A 25,888-nucleotide genomic window follows, 5' to 3' on the forward strand; every position below is an offset into this window, starting at 1 on the left:
AGGCCAGCGCTATTCTGAGCCACCCTTGTTAATGGCTGCTTGAGGCCTCTGGAGAGAGTGGAGCCCGGCTGGCATGGAGCTGGCCGCAGAGAGGGCTGGCAAGGTCAGAGGGGACTGCGCCGGGGAAGAGCTGGCGGGTGGCCAGGGGACAAACGTGGCAGAGAGGGCCGCCTGCTGTGTGCTGTCAGGGCCCAGCGTGAGGCTCAGTGCCGCCAGGGCCCTCCTGCCTCCCTCAGCCCCTTTGCTCCAGCCCATGCCCAGCAGAGTGACATCAAAACAGCCAGGGTCATTCATTCTTTATTCAGGTGGCATAAAAATCACTACAAAAACTTTACAAAAGAGCCTTAGGGAGTTAACTATTCCCCCCACACACACCTCCCACCTGAGACACCTGGGCAGAGGAAGAAGAGGAGAGACAGGGAAGAAGAGTCCTGGCGATGCTGGTATCTCCAAGGAGCAATAGGGAGGCTGAAGTGACAGGGTGTGGGGGGCAGGTTGGGGGATGGGGGCTGGAGGGCCTCCAGCAAGTGTGGCAGAAGCAGTTTGTGGAATTCTAGACCCCGCCCATAGAGCAGGCCCAGGCTCCACACCCCCAGGACCTACTGTCCTCTCCCCAGCCAAGGTATTCCATCCCTCCTGCCCCCCCCCCCCCCCCCCCCCCCGTAAACAAACGTGGAAGTGCCACAGCCAACACGGAACTACCTTCCTGACAAAAATGGATCTCCAGCTGCCCTTCTGCCCAAGTCCCCCAAAGGACAGCCTCTGAGTCGCTTTTGGAAGAAGAGATGTGGGATGAAGGCCCTTGATTACCTGAGGTCCGCCCGTCCTGGCGCCCCCCAACCCCAAAATCCCTGAGAGGAGGAGACTTGAGAGAGTGGCTCCCTCTGGGCTCCCAGACTCCCCACCCAGGTCCCTGCCCTCCTCCCACAATGCTGTCTGGAAAGAGTCACAAGAGTTGAGAGGTTGCTCCAGGCAGGGACTCGGGATGCTGGCAGCTGGCCTCTCACTTGGGGCTATGAAGTTGGGGGTAATCCTCCTCTGAGGGAGGCGCAAGTTTCAAGTCAGGCCCGAAGGGCTTGTCTCCGCGGGGAAAGGCTTTCTGGTTCTGGAAGTAGTCCCTGTCGTCGGGGGAATCCTGCTGCTCCTTGCGCTCCCATGGCGCACTAGGGTTGGGGTTCTTCACACTGCCCACAAACAGGGGCAGGCTTGTTGTGTCCTCGAGGATGAAGAAGAGGAAGGGGCGGTTGACGCTGAAGGAGGAGAGAGACATTCGGGACATGGCCGTGCCCGTGGCCGCGGCCGCCTCCACACCAGCCTCACTGAGCTCCAGAGCAGACTGGTGCTGCACGCTGGTCACCACCAGGCTCTGGTCGGAGATCCCGCGCAGGTCTGGGGCCTGGAACAGCTCCTGCAGGCCTGCCCAGGGCAAGAGATTGCCGGTCAGAGCTGCCTTCTGCCCCGCAGGCTGCCTGGACGTGCCTGGGACGGTGGCTAGCATTCTGGCCGGGGAACACCTCCAACCCACAGATCCTTGGGGAACTCTCACTTAACCTCCAATTATTAGCTTAAAGGTCACTTCCTCCAAGGAGACTTTCTGGATCCCCTGCCCCAAGGTCCAGCCGGGTGCTTTTCTCCAATGAACTGGAGAGAAGCCCTCTGACTCATCACCTATGCTGTAATAGTAAGTACCTGATTCCGCATCTGCCTGAGCCCCTTGTACCTAGTACAGTGCCCTTTGCAGGACAGCCAGTAAGGCTCATGTGCCACCCAGGCTCTCTACCCAAGATTCTTCACAATGCTCAGTCTTGGATGGAGCAGATCCTCATTCCCTGGGCCATCCCAGGACAGAGGATCTGGGGGGTCCTAGGAAGCCCTCACCTCCCAAAGCCCCAGAGAAGGCCAGGACACAAGGCTGCTCTGACTCGGACCTACTGCCAGCTGGGGCTTTGTTCCTCACTTGCTCTGCCTAGCCTGGCCTAGGGGACTGTCCTTACCCAAGCCTCACCCTTCCTTACCCAGCCGGCTGAGGGTAGCCACCAAGTCCAGCTGGTAGTTCAGGTGCAGCTTAGGCAGCCGGACCTTGGTGGGTTTCTCTCGCAGTAAGGGCTGGTGCAGGATGTCCCAGCTCAGGTTGGCCAGCACCTGGGACACGTTCCACTCAAAGTGGGTGGGCATAATGACCACAAAGCTCATGTTGTTCTTAAAGGGGAAATGAGCCACCTACAGAGAAGGAAAGGAGACAGCGGTGAGGGCCAGAAGGTGCCCATACCAGCTGGGGTCTGGGCCAGCATAGGCTTCTGAGACAGATGGAGCAGGAGTTCCAGTCCATTGTTCTCAGGTGTGTGTTCAGCCTCCCTGAGCCTCCACTTCCTCACCTGTGAAGTGGAGTAACACTGCCTGCCCACATTGTAGGCTGACATGTGAGAGAGAGAAAAAAAGAGAGACCCTTTTAAAGCTTCTAGTGGAGTATCAGCACATGGGCAGTGCTCAATAAAGGGGGGACTTTCTCTCTCTTCGTCTGTAACCAGCTCTGCCTCTCAGTGTCTCCACGTGTATAATAGACTGGGTTGTTTGTTTTCAAACCACCCTAGGTCCTGCAGAGGAGCCACTGCAACAGGTGGTTCTCCCCCCCCACACCTTCACCCAGGGTGTATATAATACTGTGATCTGAGGTAAGATGTCATGTGAATGGGGTTTCTGCAGCTACTTGAGTATGAGAAGCACTGGGCATGCCAGGGATGATCCCTGGCAAGTGAGACTTCTTAGTCTCTAGGCAGAGCAGCCAGGGAGCAGGAACCTTGGGGGTGGCGGGAGTGGTGGGGAACACCACATCTGGCTGTCTGAGCCGGCCTGCAAAGTGTGTGAGGAAGAGGAGGGCAGAGGCCAGGGACAGAGAGGATGGGTGAAGAAAGAGTGGGCAGGACACAGCCTGGAGGGCAGGAGCAGCACAAAGAGAACAGGTGGGGAGGTGAACAAGACAGTCTGCCCGTCGGGGTGAAAGCGAGAGAAGCTGGACGCTGCTCCAAGGGTCTGCCTTGCCCCCACAGCCCCTCTCAGGAGTCGCTGAGGCCTGTGGCATGCTGCCTTGGGAAACTAACCAACATTGCCATCTCTGCCACAGTGGATGGGCCCAGGGGTCCATGCTCAAGCCAAGAGGACCACGTTTAGGCTAGAAGCAAGGGAGGCCTCACCTGACACCACTTGGCATAGTACTCTATCCAATCAGAATGTTCCAGCAGGTTACTGACAAATCCATTGCAACCAGATCCTCCCTTCCAAGGAGCACTGTGACAGTCAGATCACATCTCCCAGGCTTGAGGATGCTGAGGCCTGAGTGGCTCTGTAGCTATTGGGTGGCTCCTTTGCAGCCTGACCAACCCATGGGCCCTTGTAATAAACCCCTCTGACCAAAGATCATCTGGTTCTCCACTTGAGGCCCCTCCTCATAGACTGCTCCCTGACCACTTTATCTAAAATACCTTCCCCAGTCACTAATTGATCACTTTATTTTTTTCCTTCATAGCAGTTATACTATGTGAGATTATTCCATGATTTATGTCTGTCCGTGTACTGTGTGTGTCTTTCCTCCTAAGAGCAGGGACTTGGTCTCCCTTGTGCTAGTGTGTTCTGGTGGCAAATGCCTAATATAGTTTTGTCAAATTCATGAACTTCAAAGAGCCTGGAACCTCAGTCCCTCTGGATCAGGGCATAATGTCATCTTCCAGAGCCACCTGTCTCGGGGACAAGACTGTAAGGGAGGTGGGGCACACCCCCCTCCACCCCTGTACCTGTCCCACAGCCTGCCCCCTCTGCCCCACCTCCCAGCAGCCAGGCCCAGCCTGGGCAGTCAAGGGTGACCTGTATCTCAGGCTGCTCCAGCAGGAACCAGCGCAGGGGGTACGTGCGGGCGTGCATCATGTCCACTGGCACCGTGAACTGCTCGTTCAGGTGGAAACTGTCTCTCTGGGTGAGGCTTGGATCAAACTTGCTCCTCCAGAAACCTATATCCAGCAGAGGGCAGGGGTCACGTAGACTGGGACAGGGGTGGGTTCTACACCACCAGTCTCTTCTCCATCCCACCCAGAACCCATTCAAGGGACAAAAAGTAGAAGTCAAAAGCCCAAGGGGCACTGTGCCAGTTGATTCCCAGTTGATCTGAGGTTTCTTCCCTGCAGCATTTTTGAAATCTGGGCTTGCATTCTTCCAATGCCCTGTCATGCTCCCAGGAGCACCCCCAACCCCACCTCAATCCTTTCAGACTCAGTTTCCTCCTAGGGTTCTCTCATCCGGTTCCTGGGGCCCCTCATTGGCACACCATTACCTGTTTCCTACCCTCCCCCAAGCCACAACCTAGAAAGCTCCCTGCCTCCTGGCCCAGGCCTGAGGAGAAAGACCCTCAGAACAAAGGTTTTGCAGCCCAGCTCAGCCTACAAGGCAGGAATAGGGGCCACAGGGGTAGAGGGCCAGAGAAGAGGGGGAACGCACCCTGGAAGTGGATGGCATTGAGCAGAAGCAACACTGTGTCATCTGGCAGCTCTGAGAGGAAATCCTCAATCTTCCCCTCTGTGGCCTCCTTCACCCATTGGTTGATGTTTAGCAGATCATCCCCTTTCCTTCCCGTCAGGCTCATGGGCTTGGCACCAAAGAGCTGTTCTGATTGTTTCAGGAAGTCTTCTTTGATGGGAAATCCTACACAGAAAAGGCCACAAGCTGTTCCTAAGGGCTTGAGCTCCAGAGCCACCAATGCTCTGACTGGCTGCCTAAGGCCAAACCCATCTCCATCACTCCTGTCCACTCCAGGGCACAACCTAGGGAGCTCCAAGCCACCAGCACCTACCTTTCTGCAAGTACATTCTAGCAGCCAATCGGAATGCCCCAGGGCCCAGGTCTTGGCAAAGGCGGCTCAGCAGGTGGGGGAGGCAGGGCCCAGAGTCTGCATGCAGCACCTGCTCTAACCTCCGCAGTGTCTGGTTCTGAGCACCTGGAGGGGACCGCATGGGCTTTGGCCCAGGCCAGTGGCACTTTCCCACCCCTGCTGGCCACTCCAGTCTCTGTTAAATCCCCATCGTGAGCATGGCCACGACACCACACATTCTCCCCCCGTATCCACTGAACTGATTGGGGTGACAATACTCCCCAAGTTCTACTTTTGTCTCTGCTGCTGGCAGTCTGGGTGACCTCACTCAATCCAAGTCGTATTCCCTCTCTGGACCTCGGTTTCCCACAATGAGAGTCTCCAGTCCGGTGAAGACATTGTAGTTATCAAAAGCTTATGTAAAAATCACCAGAAGCATATCCTTAGGCCCAATCCCTGGGAATCTGATTCACAGAGACTGGAGGTGTACCTAGGAATCTGCATTTTTACCAAACATCCAAGTGACTCTGATGCAGGAGGCACCCACTAGTAAACTCTGGAGTAGTGAGTTCCCACTGGCCTCCAGCTCTGCTGGTCTGGACAGGTGATGCCACAGTACCTAGTGCCAGGTGAGACAGTGCCAGGGCCACACTCAGAGGCGACAGGATTAGGTTGGGGCTGGTGGACCTTTGGGCCACCAGGGAGAACAGGTCTGTGGTGAAGGCCATCATGGCCTGGGCCAATCTGCGGGTCTGCTCTGGGGTTGGGGCTCCCCTGCAGTCTCTTGGGGCCTTCTTCAGGCCAATATGGCCACTGGGCTCCTACAGACAGATCAGGGGTCAAGAGGGTCAAGGAGTCCGCTCTGTGTTGAAGATCCCTTTCACAGCCCCCCTGCCCAAGAATAGTCCTGACAAGAGAGGGACAGTCACATGGACAATGACAGTACAAGGACCTGGTCCTGGTGGGAAAGTGCCACAGGCTCCCACCCTCTGAGCCTGGCCCCGCTGATTGGCCCTCCTCCCTCGGACCCCGCCCACTCTTCCCCAGCCCCACCTGGTTGTACCTGGTTGCCCAACTTGAGGAGGGTAAGCGGGGGCAGCTTCTCTTGGGTCTGCCCGCCCATTAGCTGAAGAAGGGAGGAAGCAAATGGAGCGTGACCCTTCCCACGGGTCGGCCCACTCCCTGCGCCAACCACAGGTTAGGCCCCGCGGGGCTTTCCTCCCCCTCCTGCCTCTCACTCCCGAGTACCTGCTGGTCCAAGGGCTCCATGGCGCTGGCAGGAGAGAACTGTCGAGAAAAGGATGAGGGGAAGAGAGGGAACTCTTCAGAGCCAAACGCTCCCTTGACTCAGCCCCCTCCCCCCCCTGGGAGGCCCAGGCTCACCACCGCGCCGGAGCCTTGTAGGCAGGACAAGCTGATCACCAGGAGCCCCCGGAGCAGCGCCATGTTCCTGTGCGGGGACAGGCAGCCTGCGTCCCCACCTCGCCCGCACTCCCGCGGGGGTCCCACCCACACGCTGCCTGGGAGGGCAGGTCCCCAGCCCCGCCGCCGCCAGCACTCCCAAAACCCATGAGCCCTGTTTCTCATCTCCGTGGGGTGGGATATCCCCCTGAATCATTTTCAACCCTTTTGAATTTTCCAGTTTTTCACATGTCACGCACTGAAAATGCTTTGGTTCATAGGGGAAATAATCAAAATGAAAGAAGTCCTCATTCTTCGAGGCCTGGCATTGTGAGTCCAACATCGATTGGAATCGAGACTCTGCCTCTTCAGATATCTCCCTGGGCTTTGCCTTTTCTTGTAAAATGATAGCAAAAGTCCCTACCTCCTCCCACGGTATACTGTGAGGACCAAAATAAGACAGTCTTTGTGAACCCTGGTTACGCTGCCTGGCACTCAGTAGTATGGCTGTTGTCAGCCTAGCCCAAGGCCCCTCTTCTGGGAAGCCTGCCCTGAAGCCTCCTGTGTCCTAGGGCTCCTTACCCAGAGCTCCTACCCAACCTGCTGCCCAATGGCCCACCTTTTCTTGGTCTGGTCTTGACCACAAGGGTAGACAGGCCTGTGAATCCCTGAGGTCTTGGCAGGTTTGGTGGGATGGGCCGGACAGCCTTGTTGTTGACCTAGCCACAGAGCCCAATGAATGGTTCTGGATAGAGCCACCTTTGGACTTACGGGAAACATAGGCCTTGTGCCCGACTCTGTCCAGGTCGGCTCCGGGAAGCCCAGCCAGCAGGTGGGGATGGGCAGGTCTTAGTCTGGCCTCAGAGCAGGTCCCACACACTCCAACCCCGCCCCCATCTCAGGGCCAGTCCTTCCAGGGGATCCTCTATCACCCCTGGCCCCACCTCCATCACACACAAGGACCCTTGGCCAGGGCCCTCATCTCTAATGGGGGTTTTGAATCTTCCTGACAAGAAGACCTCCAGTTTTTCAAGTCCCAGAGAGACTCCTGCCAGAACCCCCACCTTGGCTCCTCATCACCCCAGGAGGCTGGGAAATGAGAGGCCTTCTGAATAAATTCACCCCAGACCCCTTCAGCCGGGTGGGCAGCTCTTACCTCCTATCTGGCCCAAAGAGCAGGCCAAGCCACCCCTCCCCTCGTACCTCTGTAGGCTCCTTGCTGCTGCACACAATGTCCCTCTGGCCCCACTGTGGTGCTCCCCACACTTTGCTCAGTCTCCAGCCAGCCCATCTGAGCCCTCCCCTCCCACCAGGACCTTTGCTCTCAGCCAACCCCTGTTCAGATTGTTCAGATTTCTCTTCTGGTAAATATTGACCAGCACATCCGGTTAAACATTGATACTGGGGCCGGAAACCCCATTCCCACCAGGGCATCTAATCCTGAGATAGCCACCTGGAGCCCTGTGGATTTGGGTCCCACCCACGCCTGGAGAAAGGAGATTCGGGAAAGTTAAGGAAGATGTCCTCATCTGTACGACAGATCCAGGAAGGACAGGGGCCTTCCAGCAACCCCATGAGGTGGGGGGGTTTATCTCTACTTTACTGGAGTCAGAGAGGGTAGGTGACGTGCCCAAGGACAGAGCTAGGCTCGAGTCACATCCAGCTTCTCACTTCCAATGTTCTTTCCTCTCCCCTATCATGAGGGGGAGGAAGAGAAAGCTGTAGGAGCTTACGTGGGGAACTCAAGATGCCCATCCTCAAACCTTACAAGCCAGGATCCTGATTGGCTGCCTTTTAGACTGGATCTAGAAGGAGTGGGGAGAGGAGAGAGGGTCACAGTACCAGGCAGCATCCTCCCTTAGTAGGAGCAATGCCTCCTTAACATCCCGCCAAGGCTGAGCCTCCTCTGAGGGGGGCTGCATGATCCAGAAGCCCTGTACCCTGTGGTGCCCAAAAGCAGTGATCAGACTGTCTCCCACTCTCCTGCCCTACTTCTCACTCTGTCTTCACTGCCCTGGAAGCTACTGAGTCTCAATTCTTCCCCACCCTGATGCCACCGTCGAGAAAAGCATCACTCAGGTCCATGGCTCTTCCAAAGGATTTATTGGTCATATTTACATCTATTGCAAATAACGAGGAGGCAGTAGGGGCACAGGCTCAGATCTCATCTCTGCTCCAGAATGTGAGGGTCCTGGGATGCCTGGGTCTTCCCATTTCCTGGGAGACCTGAGATGCAGAGATTATTCTCCCCCCTTCTCTCGGGGTGTTGGACCATAAGAGTTCTGGGCCCAGGGGCTGCCTCCTCAGTTCAAGGCACAAACACTGTGGTGAGGGGTGGACAGGCGAGGCAGGGGGTCACTCCTGGCAGGCACCAGCTGGACCAGACCATCTTCCCTCCCCTGGTCATGCCCTCTTTGCCTACTGGTCCCACACTGGGCAGAGCCTGGCTGGGTGGACACTTAAACCCCAGCCCAAGGCCCTTAACTCCCGGACCACGGCCAGCCCTCTTTAGAGGCTGAGGTCCAAGCACCATCAGTGTCCTGGACTGGAACAGCTTCCCTGTCCTTGTGAGACAAGGGCACAGAAATCTCGGTGGTGGGGGGTGGTGGGTGTCCCTGGCTGGACAGGGCCAGGTTCCCCTCCTCTTCTCAGAGTTTCCCTGTCCCTATGTGGACCCAGAGGGCAGAGCTAGGGAGAAGAGGGGGTGATGCTTCCCAGTGTTCTCTCTCTCCTGCTTCCTGCTGACCAGGGGCCTCATCTCCCCCAGCCATGAAGATCCTTTCAGGCAGCCCTGTGGCTCTGGAAGTTTGGGAACCTGGACCCCGGCCTCACCCTTGCTCGTAGGTCATGTGGGCGCTCAGGATGTAGGGCCTGAGGCTTGCCCAGAGGGAGCTGTTGGGAACACAAGGGTGAGGGATGGACTCCTGGGGGATGTCTGCCACCCCTCATTGGCCAGCCCTGCTTCAGCCTACGCCAGGAGGCGGATGACTCCGTTGTCTGAGCCCAGCAAGAGGTGGCGTTTGGTGGGCAGCAAGGCCAGGCTGGTGAGCGTGCCTCGGAAGTTCTCAGAGCTGAGCTTGGTCGTGGCCTGGGAGGGTGGCTCAAGTAGGGAGCAGACGCCGATCTTGTTGGCCACAGTGCCCGTGACCACCTCGCTACCATATAGGTCAAAGGTATGGATGGGGTCAGATGCTGACTTGTAGTGGTGCATAGGCTTCTGTTCCAGCTCTTTCCACACAGTCAGGGAGTGGTCAGAGGAGGAACTGACCAGGACACTGCCCTCCACCGCCTGCCCAGGGAGAAGAGAGTTTTAGCAGGGCCTGGGCCCTCCCATGTGCCTTACGAGCTCCTAGGGTCTTCTATTTTCTTGCCCAGTATCTTCCAGGAAGATAGAGGATCCTGGGCAGGGGACCAGTTGCCCCCTCCCACCACATTATATATTAGTGTTGGTTAACGCAACTATGTTAAAGTGCCTTTAACCTAGACATCACTGTAATCTGAGCACTTACTATATATCTAGACATTGTGTTGGGCATGCCATATTACCACATTTAACTTTCGTGACAACTCACTCTATGACGTAAATGCTGTTGTTATTCCCATTTGACAGAGAAAAAACCTGAGGCTCAGAAAAGTTAAGTAGCCCTATCAAGGTCACAAGCATTAAGTGGCACTACCAGGATTAACACCCAGGCTGACCCCAAAGCCCTCCTGACACTTCCGTGGAAGGTCCGAATTTAAAGGTATCCAAACCCCAGGCTCCCCTAGGGTCCTGGACAGAGTTGGGGACAGTCTGCCCTTAGCAGTGGCAGTACATGTCCCCTGGCTGCAGCCAGGATAGGGAGGGAGTGCCCTGTCCTTCCCTCCTGTCCATCCCTGAGCAGTTCCTTGAGGTCTGTGACTGAGAATGGGCGGTGGTAGGGGCAGGATCCCCATGCCGGGATGTCCCTGCCCCCACCAGGGCAGCCCAGCATGGGGCATGGACTCTGCTCAGTGGTCTGGGGGCAGTAAACAGCCTCCCAGCTCAGCTTTATTTAACCTGAACTGGGTCACGGACAGGGCCTGACCCCTGATCCTCCAAGCAAGGCAAATATGGACAAGGGTTACTCATTAGAGCATCCCCAGGGAGCAGCAGGGTCAGCTTGCCCCCTGGTTCCTGCCCCCATGGCCTGTCTGCCGCCAGGGCTGCTACAGTGCAGCCAGCTCTAACCCTCTCTGCCCGTGAGCCCTGGGGCACATACAAAAGGGAGATCATCTTAGCTGGAGCCTGTCCTGGGTGGGCCCTAGGAGGACCTGGGGTAGGAGCTGGCCTGGGCAGTGAGGAGGGGAAGGGGACCTGGCCAGTCACCTTGATCTGCAGGATGTCCCCTTCATGGGCCGGCCAGCCACGCAGAACCAGGCCGGTACGGGTGTCCAGAAGCACCATGAAGCCCGAGGAGAAGCCAGCCACAACACTACGGCCACTGGGGCTGACGGCCAGGGAGCGGACAAGCCCAGGGTTCAGCCCGCCGCCGAGGCGGAACTCATGCTGCAGGCAGAGGGAGATAAGTTATGTGCTGCCACCCATTCCAACCTATTTCTCCCCGAGGTCCTGTTCACCCCCAACCAAGTCCATGCAGCTGAAAGGCCTGATCCTCTATTCTACCACCTCTCCATCAAGCAGAGGGGTCCCCTTCATTTCAGATCAGAGTCCCACCCCCCAGGATTTGCTGCTATGGGTGATTTGTCTCCAAAGAGAACTACACCCCTAGCCTTCTCTCTTCAGGGTCTCTCCTCCCTGCTAGGCATCCAGGCGAGGGCACAGGGAACCAGTCGCCCCTGACCTGTAGGCCAGGCTTCCTGCAGTCCACAAAGCGCAGGGTCGAGTCAGAGCTGGCCATGGTGATGCTGGTATGGGGGGCAGGCATGACAGCCACAGCAGTCAGGGGCACCCGGCTGTCCCATGGCTCCATCATGCGAAGGGTCTTCCCTGGGAAGGAAAGGCACAGTGTGTCTGGGGTCCCAATAGCTGATGGAAGAGCCCCAACTCTTCCTATCTCCCTGACCTACCCTGCATATATGCCTCTCATATCCCAGAGGACCTAAAAAAATGCTAAAGATGTTTTTTTACTCTCCTGCCTTCCTGTTTCCGTGGCCAGGCCAGGCTCCTGTCCCTAAAGTGACCTCTTCACAGGGCGCCTCCTGACCAAATGCCACCTCTCCTTAGTCTACCTCAATGCTACTCCATCCCCTCCCCCTTTAAAAACCTTATTAGCCTTATTTGTCCCCACCACGATGCCAAAAAATCATCAAGCAACCTTTTGTCAAACTTGATCGACACACTACCCATTAAGCCAAACTCCTATGTGCATCATCCTCTAAACCAGCCCTGATTCCCATTTTACAGATAGGAAAATGAACGCTTCCAACAGCAAAGTGACTTGTGCAAGGTCACTTAGCAAATAAGCTGGCAGCACCAATTCCAACTCAGGGCTAAGGGATTCCAACTCAGGTCTAACTGCTCCTCTGTGCAGCCTCACGGAAATGCCACACACTGTATACCATCACATCCCAACTGCCCAACCCTGGGCCCGCATACCCAGAGGCCTGGCAGGGCGCAGGCTGGCAGCAACAGAACAGGCCTCACCTGGGCCCGCTCACCTGTGAAGGGGTCCCAGATGTGCACCGCCCCGTCACAGCTCACCACATACTGTGGGGCCTCAAGCTGGCCCACAAAGAAGACACTCTTGCGGTGCTGGGCATAGACGAGGCGTGGGGCTGTCTCACTGGTGCCATCTCCAGAGTTATAGAGTGGCCAGAGGCGCACAGTGCGGTCCTTGCTGCCACTCAGGAAGAAGTCCTCATTGCTCAGGGGTGCCACACACTTGACGGCTCCTGAGTGGCCTGGGAAGCTCTGCAGGCGGATCTGATGGAAGTGAAAGTGGGCATCCTGCTGGCTCACACCAATCTCGTACTGCCAATATGCTAGCCAGTTGCCACTCAGCCCATGGGCACTCCGTGGCAGCTCCCGCTTTAGCGCGTTGTCCTCCTCACTGTCGAGGCCTCCACTGCCCACCCCAGGGATGGGGCCCAGCAAGCTGGGGCTCTCAGGCTGAGAGTCATCAGGAATCTGGATGCGGTTCCCGACCAGAACACTCCCAAAGGTCCCCGAGTGGCCATCATCCTGGGGGCAGCTCCCACTCTGGAGGTCCCACTCGAGGCCGCTGCTGGGTACAGTGGGCTCCACGCTGGCAGGATTGCGACTGCTTGGACTGATGCTCTCCAAATACAGCCCTGCCAGCTCCCCAACCAGCTCATGGTTGGGGATGATTTTCTGGATGATGTCACCTGGATGGAAGTGGGAGAGGTCCTAAGATTAGGGAGGATGGCAGGCAGCTGCCGCCATCCTGCCAAGGCTGAGAACCAAACCACAGAAGACAGGGCAGGTCTGGCTGTGCAACTCTGGGCAAGTAACTCTTCATCGCCGAGCCGGTTTCTTCCCCAGAAAAACGTAGATTCATTCACATGAGTATCCTCTATATGTGCTGGGTGCCATGCAGAGCATCAAATAGGATGGTGAGAAAGACAGCTGGTGCTCTCCCTCCCAGGGCTGAGATTTCAGTGGAGGAATGATAACATATCTGACCACAGGGCTGCTCATCCTATTCAGGGACATGACACATGTACTCACTCGGCAGTGCCAGGCCTGAGCGGGAGGCTACGTAAATGGTGGGCCGCTTATTCCTCTCAGCAGCTCCTGGAGATGTCAGTACACCAGCCTGATGCCTCTGCCTTCCCCAAGGATACTTTTTTTTTTTAAATTTTATTTATTTATTTATTTTTCCCCAAGGATACATTAGACCAAGCTCCTGTGCCCCTTGCTGGCTAATGCTCAGGCCCTGTTTATATGTCATCGTGAGAGTCTGAGGTTTCAGGCCAAATCCCTTTGCTTTGCTCTGACCCAGAACACTGTGCTGAACACCCACTACTGGCTCTGGGGGCAAGGGGAGCACGGAGCCCTCCCAGGGGAAGAAACACAGCCACGAAGGCTTTGCAAGGGGATGTCATGGGGCAGTACCCAACAGGCAGGAGAAGGGCACGTAGATTGTGTACGCCATCTCCAGGGTGAACACCTTCTGCAGCTCGTCCAGCAGGGTGGGGTCCACTAGCCGCTGCTGCCCATCGGAGAAGGCTACCTCTGGCAGCTGGCCCTCACTGCGGCCCCCAGGATCCAGCTTCAGATCCTGTGGGCAGGGAATCCCAGAGAGTCAGCCAAGTTCACAGCCCTGGGCCACCCAACCCAGCCAGGTAAGGGAAGTAGGTCTGCCTGCCTGGTGCCGAAGCTCATGCAGCTGAGAGAAGACTTGAAAGAAGGTGGCCACAGGCTCGCTCAGGTGCTGCTGGACCATCTCCTGTCCAATGCGCAGACATATGAGGGCGATGAGGCTGATGGTTTTCATACATAGGACAGTCCGGGCCTGGGCCCCACTCGGGAACCTGGAAAGATAGTACATGAGCTCTATCACCTCCCCCGTCACTCTGCAGGACTTGCCCAGAATCCATCAAAAGCTTTAAATGAGAAGAGCTATAAGACCAATTGGTCCCAACCAGATAAGGAAACTGAGGCACAGAAGGAAGGTGTGGTTTGCTCAGGGTCACACAGCTGGATCAGAACCAGGACTCCTGACACCTAGTCCAGTCTCACTCCCCAGCTTCCCAGCCCCTCCTGGGGAGTCCCCTCAGCTGGGCCACTCCCAGCCCAGGGGTGGGGCAGCAGCCTACCCAGTGACGAGGGAAGTGAGGAAGCTGAGCACAGGCAGTAAGACCTCGTGGCTGATTCGGGGCAGGATGTCCATGAGGGTGGTGTCCGAGAGGTACACGATGATCTTCTGGGTCAGAGTCACTGCTGCCAGCAGTCCTGCCTCCTTACGGCTGTTCAGTCGACTGGGGCCTGAGGTGCTACCTGGGGCCACCTAGGACCACAGAGTAGATGAGGGCCAGGTGACCATGAACCCCCTGGAACCCCCAGATTTCCCAGATCTGCCCTTAAGCTTCTTGGCTTCCCCTGAGGCTGCCAAATCAGTGACTAACCAGGTAGCTGATGTAGGGCAGGTACTGGTAGGTGAGGACAGGCTCCCCGTACAGATGAGCAATGTGGAGGAGGCAGCTGAGCACAGGCCCCGACACTATATCACCTAGTATTGGTCTCTTCTGGTAGATGTTGCCAGCACTCAGCGGGGGGCTCTCACCACTGCTCACCGTGAACTGCTGCCGAGTGGGCCCTGCCAGGGAAGAACCAGCAACCTTGAGAAGCTAGTGGCAGGCAGGAGGGAGGTCAGTCTTCCAGGAACTACGGTAGCAACTCCTGCTCATTCTAGCCTGAGGGCTGCCCCCATGCCCTACCCAAGGAAGAAAGGAGCTTGCACAGACTGGGACCCAGGATCTGGCAGGGAGGTGGAAGTGGCAAGGATCCCCTACAGGGAGTTGAAAATGGACAGAGGGTCTGGGATGAAGCCCCATCTCCATCACTGACCACAGGCCTTACCAACATAACAAGATGTCAGCAAGCGGAGCAGGTTCCGGGCCACGTAGCGAGAGGCCACTGTGGGGCCAAGCTTGGCAGACAGCCAGCGGACCATCTTGCAGGCTGTATCTGCAAGACGGGAGCAGGCCCTGAGCTGATCAGATAATGGTGGCTTGCCGCCTCCTCCCACCCCACCCCAATACACCCCTCCTAGCCAATCCTGGCTGCAAACCTGCCAACTGGCCCAGCCAAAGCCAGGTGCCTCATATCAGCACCCTCTATTTCAGAGTGGCAGAGGTGGCCTGTGGCTTTGGGACTGTCCCCGGTGACCCTGGCTTTGGGGCTGCTCCAGGATCTTCTCCTTGGGCACAACTTGCAGAAAGGTTATGCTTTCAGGGAATCTTCTCAAGCTGCTCAATGAGGCCTGGCCTAGCCAGGCCCTGGTTCCCTCCCCTTATAGCCTGTGTTCCCTCTTCTTCCTTTCTCTCTCCCTAAGCATGCTAGCCTTTCACTGATTCTTTAATGGAACCATAATAGTCACATAGCCTCATACATGCTGTTCCCTTTGCCTGCTATGCTCTTCCCACTGTAGACCCTACGATTTTTGCCTTGCTACCTCCTATTTATGACCTCAACTGGTCCTACTTTCTTTTTTTTCTAAAGATTTTACTTATTTATTTGAGAGAGCAAGCACAAGTGGTGGGGGGAGGAGCAGAAGGAGAGGGAGAAGCAGACTCCCTGCTGAGCAGGGAGCCCAATGCAGTCCAATCCCAGTACCCTGGGATCATGACCTGAGTGGAAGGCAGATGCTTAACTGACTGAGCCACCCAGGTGCCCCTGGCTCTACTTTCATGGAAGTCTTCCCTGACCGCTAAAAACTAGATCTAAGCTCTATTTATATTCCCTTGTAGCACCCAGCCCACATTTAAGTAAGACTGTCTACAATGTGGCATCTCCTCCAACTGGAGGTGAGCTCCAGGAAGGTAGGTGCATATCTGTGCTGCATGTGAATCTGCTAGATTCACACCCTGGTACAGACTAGGTACTCAGAAATGCTGAATGAAAACCAGAGTAAAGAAAAGTTAATACCTACTCTTATCAAACTATTCTAAAAATAGAAGAGTAAGGAAAATATCTAAATTAATTCTATGAAGCAGTATTATCTTGACACCAAAACCAGATAAAGATACTAAGAGAACTACAGGCCATTATCTCTGATGAATATAGATGCAAAAATTCTCAACAAAATACTAGCAGACTATATCCAACAACACATTAAGAAAATCATTCACCACGATCAAGTGGGATTTATTCCTGGGATGCAAGGGTGGTTCAATATTTGCAAATCAACCAACATGATACATCACATCAGTAAGAGAAAGGATAAAAACCATATCATCATTTCAACGGATGCAGAGAAAGTATTTGACAAAGCACAACATCCATTCATGATAAAAATCCTCAACAAAGTAGGCCAACAGGGAACATACCTCAACATAATAAAGGCCTTATATGAAAAACCAACAGCAAACATCATCCCCAGTGGGGATAAACTGGGAACTTTCCCCCTAAGGTCAGGAACAAAACAAAGATGTCTAGTATCACCCCTGAAAGTCTTAACCACAGCAATTAGACAACAAAAAGAAATAAAAGGCATCCAAATTAGTAAGGAAGAAGTAAAAGAAGAAGTAAAACTTTCACTGTTTGCAGATGACATTATACTGTACATAGAAAACTGTAAAGACTGCACAAAAAAACTACTAGCACTAATAAATGAATTCGGTAGAGTCACAGGATACAAAATCAATGTACAGAAATTTGTTGCATTTCTATATGCTAATAATGAAGCAATAGGGATCCCTGGGTGGCTCAGTGGTTTAGCGCCTGCCTTTGGCCCAGGGCACGATCCTAGAGTCCCAGGATCGAGTCCCACATCAGGCTCCCGGCATGGAGCCTGCTTCTCCCTCAGCCTGTGTCTCTGCCTCTCTCTATATATATACCTATCATGAATGAATAAATAAAATCTTTAAATAATAATAATAAAGCAATAGAAAGTGAAATTAAAAAAACAATCCCATCTACAATTGTACCAAAAATAATAAAATGTTTAGGAATAAATTTAACCAAAGAGGTAGAAGGCCTATACTTCAAAAAATATGAAACACTGATGAAAAAAATTGAAGTTCATGAACCCATGGAACATGGGTTCCATGTTCATGGATTAGAAGAACAAATATTGTTAAAATGTCTAAACTACTCAAAGCAGTCTACACATTTAATGCAATCTCTTATCAAAATACCAACAGCAGTTTTCACAGAACTAGTACAATCCTTTTTTTTTCATAATTTTATTTTTTAAAAATTTATTTAGTTGAGAGAGAGCGCACAGGCAGTGGGGAGGGGTAGAGGGAGAAGTAGACTCCCCACTGAGGAGGGAGCCTGATACAGAACTTGATCCCAGGACCCTGGGATCATGACCTGAGCCAAAGGCAGATGCATAGTCAATTGAGCCACCCAGGTGCCCTAGAACAAACAATCCTAAAATTTGTATGGATACTATACTTGATCTTAGCCAAAAAGCCGAAAAGTGATTAAAATTTGTATGAACCACCAAAGACCCTAAATAGCTAAAGCAATCTTGAAAAAGAAAAGCAAAACTGGAGGCATCACAATTCTAGACTTCAACTTATATTACAAAGCCACAGTAATCAAAACAGTATGGTACCGGCACACAAATCAATGGAACAAAATACAAAACCCAGAAATAAACTCACAATTTCAATTAATCTTTGAAAAGGAGAAAAAGAAAGACTATACCAATGGGGCAAAGTCCCTCCAACAAATGGCATTGGAAAAATTGGACAGCTACATACAAAACAATCAAACTGGGGGCAATTGCATGGCTCAGTCAGTTAAGCGTCCGACTTGATTTCAGCTGAGGTCTTGATCTCAGGGTCTTGAGTTCAAGCCCCACATTGGGTTCCACACAGGACATGGAGGCTACTTAAAAAAAGAAAAATCAAACTGGCCCACCTTCTTACACTATACACAAAAATAAAATAGTGAGAAAAAAATTAAACCCAAAATGGGATTAAAAACTTAAATTTGAGACCTGAAACCATAAAAATCCTAGAAAAAAGGACAGGTAGTAATTTCTCTGACATCAGCCATAGCAACATCTTTCCAGACATATCTCCTGAAACAAGGGAAACAAAAGCAGAAATAAATTATTGATACATTAAAACAAAAAGCTGCACAGCTAAGGAAACAATCAACGAAACTAAAAGGCAACCTAAAGAATGGGAGAACATGTTTACAAATGACATATCTGATAAGGGCTTAGTATCCAAAATATATAAAGAACTGCTCCAACTCAACATCCAAAATACAAATAATCCCATTTAAAAATGGGTAGAAGACATGAGGAGACGTTTCTCCAAAAAAGACATCCAGATGGCCAACAGACACATGAAAAGATGCTAAACATCACTCATCATCAGGGAAATGCAAATCAAAACTCCAATATCATCTCACACCTGTCAGAATGACTGAAATCAATAACACAAGAACAGTGTTGGCGAGGATGTGGAGAAAAAGGAACCCTTATACACTGTTGATGGTAATGCAAACTGCTGCAGTCACTATAGAAGACAGTTGGGAAGTTATCAAAAAGTTAAAAATAGGAGTACCTGGCTCAGTTGGTTCAGCATCTGCCTTCAGCTCAGGTCATAATCTCAGGGTCCTGGGATCAAGCCCTGCATCAGGATCCCTGCTCAGGAGGGTGTCTGCTTCTCCCTCCTCCCCTCCTCCTGCTCATTCTCTTTCTCTCTCTTAAAAAGAAAATGTTAAAAATAGAACTACCCTGTGATGCAATAATTGCACTACTGGTATTTACCCCCAAAATACAAAAACACAAATTCAAAGGGATACATGCACCCCTATGCTTTTTGCAGCATTACTTATAATAGCCAAACTATGGGAGCAGCCCAAGTGTCCACTGATGGATGAATAGATAAAGAAGATGTGGTGTATATACAATGGAATAGTATTCAGCCATAAAAAAGAATCATATCTTGCCATTTGCAACGACATGAATGGAACTATTGTGCTAAATGAAACAGAGATAAATATGATTTCATAGTCATCTGTGGAATTTAAGAAACCAAACAAAAGAGCATGAGGTGCCGGGGGGGGGGGGGCAGCCGGTTGAGTTCCCAACTCTTGGTTTCAGCTCAAGTCATTATCTCAGAGTTGTGACGTCGGACTCCATGCTCAGTGCTTAAGACTCTCTCACTCTCCCTCTGCCCCTCCCTACCATGCATGCATGCTCACATGTGTTCTCTCTCAAATAAACCTAAAAACAAAAAAAGAAAGAAAAGAGCAAAATAAAAGGAGAGAGACAAACCAAAAAACAAACTCAACTCTAAAGAACTGATGGTGACCAGAGGGGAGCTGGGTGGGGGATGGGTGAAATAGGTGATGGGGATTAAGGAGGGCACTTGTTGTGGGGAGCACTGAGGAATGTATAGAATTGTTGAATTACTGTGTACATGAAACTCATAAAACACTGTATGTTAAATATACTGGAATTAAAAAAAACAAAAACAACCCACAGCGTGCCTGGCTGGCTCAGTCAGAACATGTGACTCTTGGGATGCCTGGGTGGCTCAGCAGTTGAGTGTCTGCTTTCAGCCCAGTGTGTGATTGTGGAGTCATAGGATCGAGTCCCACATCAGGCTCCCTGCATGGAGCCTGCTTCTCTCTCTGCCTCTCTCTCTTTCTGTGTCTCTCATGAATAAATAAATAAAATATTAAAAAAACAACATGTGACTCTTGATCTCAGGATCATGTGTTTGAGCCTCATGTTGGGTGTAAAGATTACTTAAATAAATCACCAGAGGACTGTTTAACCAGCACCTTAAGGCCTGAGAACTCACCAAGGAGGATCTTCTGTTCTTTGCCCTCCGACTGCTCGGTGAGCGGCTCCTCCTCTTCTTCCCCATCTGTCTCGCCACTGCGGGCCACGACTGTATCCATGGACAGCACGGTGTCAGAGAGAGTGAGTTCAGATGCCCTGGTGATCTCATCTTGCTCCCCATCTCCCTCCTCCTCCTCCAGCACCACGCAGCCTTCCTCGTCCTCCTCTTCCTCCTCGGAGCCCTCGCTCTGCTTCAGGTCCTGGCTGCTGTCGCCCGATCTGAGGCCACCCTCCTCTGTGGCCCGCTCCTCACCCAGGGAGGTCTCGCTGGTGCTGCTCTTGTCACTCAGCCGACCCAGGCTCACAGCCTCAGCTTCCCGGGGCTGTGGGGACTCAGCCACATAGAGCCCAGCTTGGAAGTCCTCGGTCTCAGGGAGGTAGGCCTGATCATGGAAGCTGACACCAGACGTGTAGTCTGGAAGCCCCAGGCCCGAGGAGGCAGCAGGCTCACCATCCATCTGAATTTCCTCCCTGAAAGCACAGGAGCTGGGCCTGGCCCCTGGGAGTTCACTGTCCTCATCCTCGGTGGCACCCACCAGGCCCTTGCTTTCCTCCTGGGAGGCCTCCACACCAGCCAGCACCTGTAGGACGTGGGGCAGCAGGTGGATGAGAAAGGCCTGCAGGCCCAGCCGCACCATTAGCTGGGCCACAAAGCAGTCGGTATACAAGTAGAAACGGCCATGTAACCTGCAGGGGCTCTCATATGCACCGATGAGAGGCTTCAGCAGGTACTTGTTAGCATTTTTGGGGCCTAGTGCCTTAGCAACAGGTTCAAATAGGTACCAGGCTGTGTACACGGCCGTGTGCTCCTCAGACATGAGCGACAGCACGAAAGGCAGCAGGATCTCCAAGCCCTCTGGGGTGATGTCACTCAGCACTGCACCCAGTTGCTGCCACAGAGCGAACACCAGTTCCCGCCCCTGAGCCTCATCCTCCACCCGCCTTGCCTGATACAGGAGAATGAACTTGTGTAGTGCTGGGAAGTACGGGGGGAAAGGGACCACAGAGCTGAAGGGGCTCAGGAGCTGGGCTGGGCAGGGAGGGGGCAACCCCTGGGAGACGGGCCTGTACTCAAAGAGTGGGGCCAGCTTGCCCTTCCCTGCCCCCACAGGGCCTTCGGGGCCACTCAGCTGCAGCAGTCTGTCCAGCACGGGCTGCAGAGACACAGGGACCTCCTTGGGGTGGCGTGTGCAGAGCCCCCGAACAGCCTCAAAGCGTACCCACAGTGGTGCATCAGGCTGCAGCGTTCGGACCCTGGTGGCAAACACCATTTCTGCCAATAGAATACCCAGCGCCTGCATGTCCCGATGGAAGAGTTCCCGCAGCTGCACAGGTGGCTGGACCTGGGGCTGCTCAAGCACCTCCAACTGGCTCCCTAGGCCTTTGGTCAGGAAGTTGCCTAGTTTCTCTAGCCCTTCCAGAGGCTGCACAGGATTGAAGCCCTCGGGAAGAAGAATCTTCCCCTCCTCCCCTTCCCCGGGGTCTGCGCCAGCAGGTTTGTTCCTGCGTCCTGGTCGAGAGGCTGAGGCCACTGAGAAAGACAGGAGGCCTGGGGGCACCTGACTGGAGGAGGAGGAGCCCAGCTGGTCACCTGCTTTCCCTGAGAGGGAGATGGAATCCAGAGCTTCCGTGGCCTGTTCTAAGTCATCTTCCCCTGCCACGAGCCTGTCCCTGGCCCAGCCAGCCTCACAGGGAGTGGCTTCCAAAACCAGCCTACCCATCCCATTTGTGAGCTGTCCAGGTAAGTCCTCCCGGCCTATGCTCTCCTGAATGGTCTGGAACAACACTCTGGGGATGAGCGGAGGCTCAGGGGAAAGGGCAGGAGCCCCAGCCAGCCGTTGGGGGTGTGGCTGATCAAAGAGCTGTACCACGCCATAGCTGGTCAGGTGCGTGTGGGCATCCACCAGGTGCAGACACACATTCTTTTCTTTCACAGCCTCCTTGCCCTGGAGTTTGTAGCCAAATGTGAGGTCAATCCAATGGTGCAGGTCCTGGGACACCTCTGGGCTCTCCAACAGCGCCCGGTGGGCAGACACAAACTCCTGGCTGGAGCCACACCAGGCTGGCACGTCCAGGTCAGGCATGTCAGGGTGGATGGAGCAGAAGATAGAGGGATCGGTATAGAACTCGGGAATGCACTCGTCAGGTGTCCAGTTCTGCATACGCTCCATGCTGGCGGGATACTCATGGGGCTCCCACTGTGCCCGCACGTGTCCACAGAGCACCGACCGGGGTGTCCGCCGAGCCTTGTACACGTAATATGTGATGTCAGAGAGCACATCTGAGATGTGGTGAGGAACGTGAGGTGGCTCCCCACCGCCTGTACCACCTGCTACAAACGCCTGCCGCGTCATCTCATAGGTGAAGTCCAGCTGCTTATCCCCCTTGTTGAGGCGGAACTTGGACTTGCGTAGGTCTCGAAAGCGCCCATGGGGTGTGGTGAAGTCCACCACCCAGGGCAACACTGGGTGGTAATTGGGATCCCCCTGCCGCCGACCTGCCAACCTATTTAGCTGCATGAGGTAGTGGAAGTTGCTGATCCGGCCATGGACCCAATCTAGCACGAGGCCACGAAGTTCCTCCTGGCAGCTGGGACATCCAGGTCTCCCCCCTCCCTCCTCTCCAGGTCCACTGCCTGGCCCATCCCTTGCCACAGGGATCTCCTCACTCTCGTCCTCCTTGGGCCTTTCGTAAGCACTCAGGTCCAGCCGGAGCTCACTGCAAAGCTTCTCATCTACAGCGATGTGGTGCAAAGTCAGGGCCCCGCAGGCCAGTCCCTGGCGGTGACAGGCATCCATTGCCCTCAGCACACGGAAGAGGATGAAGAGCACCTTGGCCTGGCTGTTGGTTAGCTTGGCAGGGCTGAAAGTGACCACATCATGCAGGGAGAACTGTACATAAGGGTGCACCACGTATAGCATCTCTGGAGACTCCAGCAGGGCCTCAGCTTGCAAAAGACTGGGACAGGCCAGGCTGCCCCGAGGAGAACAGGGACCATCTCTTGCATAGGATGGGCACTGGGCAAATTCACCCACCGACAGGAAGGGACAACCATAGACTCTCTGCAGAGCCTGTCGTACTAAGTCCAGCGCAGGGACAGCTGAAGGGGCAGGACTATGACTATAGGGCTGCCCATAAGTACGATAAGCATGGCGCCACAGGTTGCGATAATTCTGGGCAGCCACATCCTGCATGAAGCGAGTGAGGGTCTCAGGGCTGGTGGACCCCTCCTCAGAAGGCAAGCCGCCGCCCAGGGGGTAGGACAGCCTCCGTTTCCGCAGACCGTGCACCTCCACGCGCGTCCAGCCGGGGGGCAGCTTCTGCACGGAGCGTTGCAGAAGAGTCCTCACTTCCGCCTCGTTCAGGCCCTCTGCCCGGGGGCAGGGTCCGAGGGGCACCCGGCGCTCGCGGAGGCTGGCCAGCCAGCGCGCAGGCACTAGGGCCACCACGTAGGTGCCCCCCGGGGCCGGAGCCAGCTGCCGGGCATCGATGTTCAGGTCCCTCTCCACGCTCTGTAGCAGCTCCTCCATGTCGGGGCTTGGGGGCGGGGACCAGCAGGCGGCCCCGCGAGTGAGAGAGACTTCCCGCCCCCGGCTCCCCAGGGCCATCCCCTCCCGGCCGCCTGGGGGCAGCGCGGGGCTAAGCCCGGCCATGGCCCTGCCCGCGACGGCTTCCGGGGTTCCAGGCCCGGCGGGCAGCGGATGGGCAAGGGACCGGGGCTGCGGGAGAGGCGGCAGGGGTGGGTCGGGGAGGGCGGGAGAGGAGCTCTTACCCCTCCGCAGGGTCCTGCGCTCCGGGCGCAGCCGAGCAGGGGCCGCGGGGCGCCGGAGTCGGGCTCTGCCGTGACCGGTCAGCTGACGCGGCTCACGTGATCGCCCCGGCACGGAAACAACCGCACGTGGCTCGGCTGGGCGGGCGGGACCGCGCCTCCCGCCGGCGCCACCGCCTGGCCGACCTCGGTGCCCTTCCTCCCGGTGCTCTGCTCGGGTCAGGTGGCGGCTAGGTTTCCTTGGGGAGCAGGGGCGAGGGATGCTGAAAGGCCACGAGGTTTCCCCCTCCCTCGCCTGCTTCCTCCTGCACGCACCAGAACGCGGATTTAAGGAGGATTTTTCCGGAGATCCCAGCCTTTAGCGGGCTGATCCCACCCTTCCCTCTGGTTTTATAGATAAAAAGCCGCAGGCAGAGCTAGGGCTTTTGACCTTAAGCCCCTTCAGCGCCTCCAAGCTGCCTACCAAGTGAAGGACCTTTTAGTTTTCCAACACATTTCATCAATAACATCCCATCTGGCTTTTACAACACCCCCTGAAGCAGAAAAGACAGTCAATATAGTTTATATTTTAGAGGTAATACCCAAGAGCCACCAAAGAGGCTTACCCAAGTGGCTGGTGTGCAAACTTTCTGCCCTAAAGTCCTCCCTCCACACCTCCCCAGCTCTGTGCCTCCAGCCCTCTTGGGGCTTTCTCTCTCTTTTCTTTCAAATTCTGGGCGATCTGAGAGGGAGAGAAGTGTCCCATGCCCAGACGCTTGTAGTTCATAGGAGGAAACGTTCCCCGAAGACTTCCTGTTGAAGATCTGTGTCTGAGGTGCCAGAGCCTACTGCTGTGGTCAGAGCCTTGCAGCAGCTACCTTGGCTGAGGGGAGGGTGCAAAATAGGGAGCAGAAACCAGACAGCTAGCACCAAAACTACATGACTTCTTCTAGGGTTCTCGGTTCTGACTCATTTGCAGGGCAAATAGATCATTGTAAAGCCTCTGGCTGTTTTGGGGAGTCTCTCCTAGAAGGCAATTTTGTCTTATATAGGAGTTTGGTGTAGTGATGTGGGAGATCCATAAAGACACTTAAGAAACACTAAAGTCCTAAAGTCTTTAGGAAACAGGAAACAGGGATCCCTGGGTGGTGCAGCGGTTTAGCGCCTGCCTTTGGCCCAGGGCGCGATCCTGGAGACCCGGGATCGAATCCCACGTCGGGCTCCCGGTGCATGGAGCCTGCTTCTCCCTCTGCCTGTGTCTCTGCCTCTTTCTCTCTCTCTCTCTGTGACTATCATAAATATGTAAAATAATAAAAATAACAGGAATTTAAAACAGGGGAAACAAATGGCTGGATGTGATTGGATTCCATCTGTATCTTCTTTCTTGAAGAAGCAGCGGGAAATTTATTTAAAAAAAAAAAAAAAGAAGCAGCAGCAGCAGCAGCAGCAGCAGTGGGAGCCCATGATGTGCTTGGTCACATGGCCTTGGGCAGTAATAACTTAACAACCATCATTCTTGGAGCACTGATTAGGAGCCAGGCATCCCACTAAGCACTTTGCTGTTTTGTTTAATCCTCACCACAACCCTTTTAAGAAGATATTTTTATAACTGTTTAAAATGAGGAAGCTGACTTCCTTAGGTAACCTGCTCAAGGTCACATAAGTAAGAAGTGGTAGAGCCAAGATTTAAACTTAGACTATTTCATTCTAAAACTAATGTTCACTGTACTCCTTGGCCATGCAGTATTATTTTTTCACCTGAGAAATTAGGAGTCCCTTGACAATCTCCATCCCCAACTTTGGTCTGAGTACCCGCAGACAGAGAACTGGTTTTGATAATGGGTAGTGTCTGCTTCTTAGTACCACTAAACTTGGGTTCACCTGGTCTTTGGTCTGTTTACCTAGACTGAGCAGGCACTACTTTTTCTTCCTGCAAGTTGATGTGTGCTCTGCCCTCTAGTAGTTTCAGCTTGTACTACAACAATGACCTTGAGTAACTAACCTTAACTTATGATTCTTTTATTCCCTTGAATAGGATGTCTTTACAATGCTGGACACGGACACCTTCCCCAATCCGAAGCCAAACTTTTTTTTTTTTTTTTTAAGATTTTATTTATTTATTCATGAGAAATACACAGGAAGAGATGCAGAGACACAGACAGAGGGAGAAGCAGGTTCCATGCAGGGAGCCTGATGTGGCACTGTATCCAGGATCCAGGGATCACTCCCTGAGCCGAAGACAGACGCTCAACTGCTGAGCCACCCAGGCATCCCCAAGGCCAAACTTTATGATGTACTTTTGATTCAGTAGTCTGGGGGGAGACCCAGGAATCTGATTTTTTTTTTTTTTTTTAGATTTTGTTTATTTATTTGTGAGAGACACACACAGAGAGAGGCAGAGGC

The 25,888-nt window shown here is 53.9% G+C and overlaps 2 protein-coding genes across 8 annotated transcripts; both read right to left on the reverse strand.

Moving 5' to 3' along the window:
• Positions 1-281: 281 nt before the first annotated feature.
• SERPINF2 (serpin family F member 2) lies at positions 282-7,588 on the reverse strand. 3 transcript variants are annotated; one of them, XM_041725221.1, is made up of 11 exons: positions 7,460-7,564; positions 6,876-6,975; positions 6,239-6,305; positions 6,104-6,142; positions 5,919-5,981; positions 5,475-5,676; positions 4,838-4,981; positions 4,486-4,689; positions 3,859-4,001; positions 2,016-2,220; positions 282-1,416 (listed from the first exon to the last, which is right to left on the reverse strand). In XM_041725221.1, the coding sequence occupies exons 1-11, from the start codon at positions 7,545-7,547 to the stop codon at positions 1,004-1,006; spliced, it is 1,668 nt and encodes a 555-aa protein (XP_041581155.1). In that variant the 5' UTR covers positions 7,548-7,564; the 3' UTR covers positions 282-1,003. The 3 variants fall into 3 exon arrangements, with proteins under 3 accessions (XP_041581155.1, XP_041581156.1, XP_041581157.1); XM_041725222.1 differs by lacking the exon at positions 6,876-6,975 and having other exon boundaries at positions 7,460-7,588; XM_041725223.1 differs by lacking the exons at positions 6,876-6,975; positions 7,460-7,564 and adding an exon at positions 7,413-7,436.
• A 754-nt stretch (positions 7,589-8,342) lies between these two features.
• Positions 8,343-23,847, reverse strand: WDR81 (WD repeat domain 81). 5 transcript variants are annotated; one of them, XM_041725218.1, is made up of 11 exons: positions 20,958-23,820; positions 19,697-20,318; positions 14,781-14,888; positions 14,327-14,517; positions 14,018-14,208; positions 13,567-13,732; positions 13,314-13,479; positions 11,897-12,583; positions 11,080-11,225; positions 10,605-10,784; positions 8,343-9,545 (listed from the first exon to the last, which is right to left on the reverse strand). In XM_041725218.1, the coding sequence occupies exons 1-11, from the start codon at positions 23,388-23,390 to the stop codon at positions 9,225-9,227; spliced, it is 5,211 nt and encodes a 1,736-aa protein (XP_041581152.1). In that variant the 5' UTR covers positions 23,391-23,820; the 3' UTR covers positions 8,343-9,224. The 5 variants fall into 5 exon arrangements, 4 of the variants coding, with proteins under 4 accessions (XP_041581152.1, XP_041581153.1, XP_041581150.1 ...); XM_041725219.1 differs by having other exon boundaries at positions 23,510-23,806; XM_041725216.1 differs by having other exon boundaries at positions 19,697-23,821.
• Positions 23,848-25,888: the final 2,041 nt, after the last annotated feature.

Source organism: Vulpes lagopus, chromosome 12, assembly GCF_018345385.1.
Source record: "Vulpes lagopus strain Blue_001 chromosome 12, ASM1834538v1, whole genome shotgun sequence".
In the NCBI taxonomy this organism is placed as follows: Eukaryota; Metazoa; Chordata; class Mammalia; order Carnivora; family Canidae; genus Vulpes; species Vulpes lagopus.

Coding starts and splice junctions, on each gene's coding strand:
- SERPINF2 (XM_041725221.1), bottom strand. CDS start 7,547: ATGGGCTGGCTGGAGACTGAGCAAAGTGTGGGGAGCACCACAGTGGGG. Junction 6,976..7,459: donor GCAGCAAGGAGCCTACAGAG/GTACGAGGGGAG, acceptor CTCTGTGGCTAG/GTCAACAACAAGGCTGTCCG. Junction 2,221..3,858: donor TGGAGCAGCCTGAGATACAG/GTCACCCTTGAC, acceptor CCTTCTCTGTAG/GTGGCTCATTTCCCCTTTAA.
- WDR81 (XM_041725216.1), bottom strand. CDS start 23,390: ATGGCCGGGCTTAGCCCCGCGCTGCCCCCAGGCGGCCGGGAGGGGATG. Junction 14,889..19,696: donor AGAACAGAAGATCCTCCTTG/GTGAGTTCTCAG, acceptor CCCGTCTTGCAG/ATACAGCCTGCAAGATGGTC. Junction 9,546..10,604: donor GGGACATCCTGCAGATCAAG/GTGACTGGCCAG, acceptor CTCCCTGGGCAG/GCGGTGGAGGGCAGTGTCCT.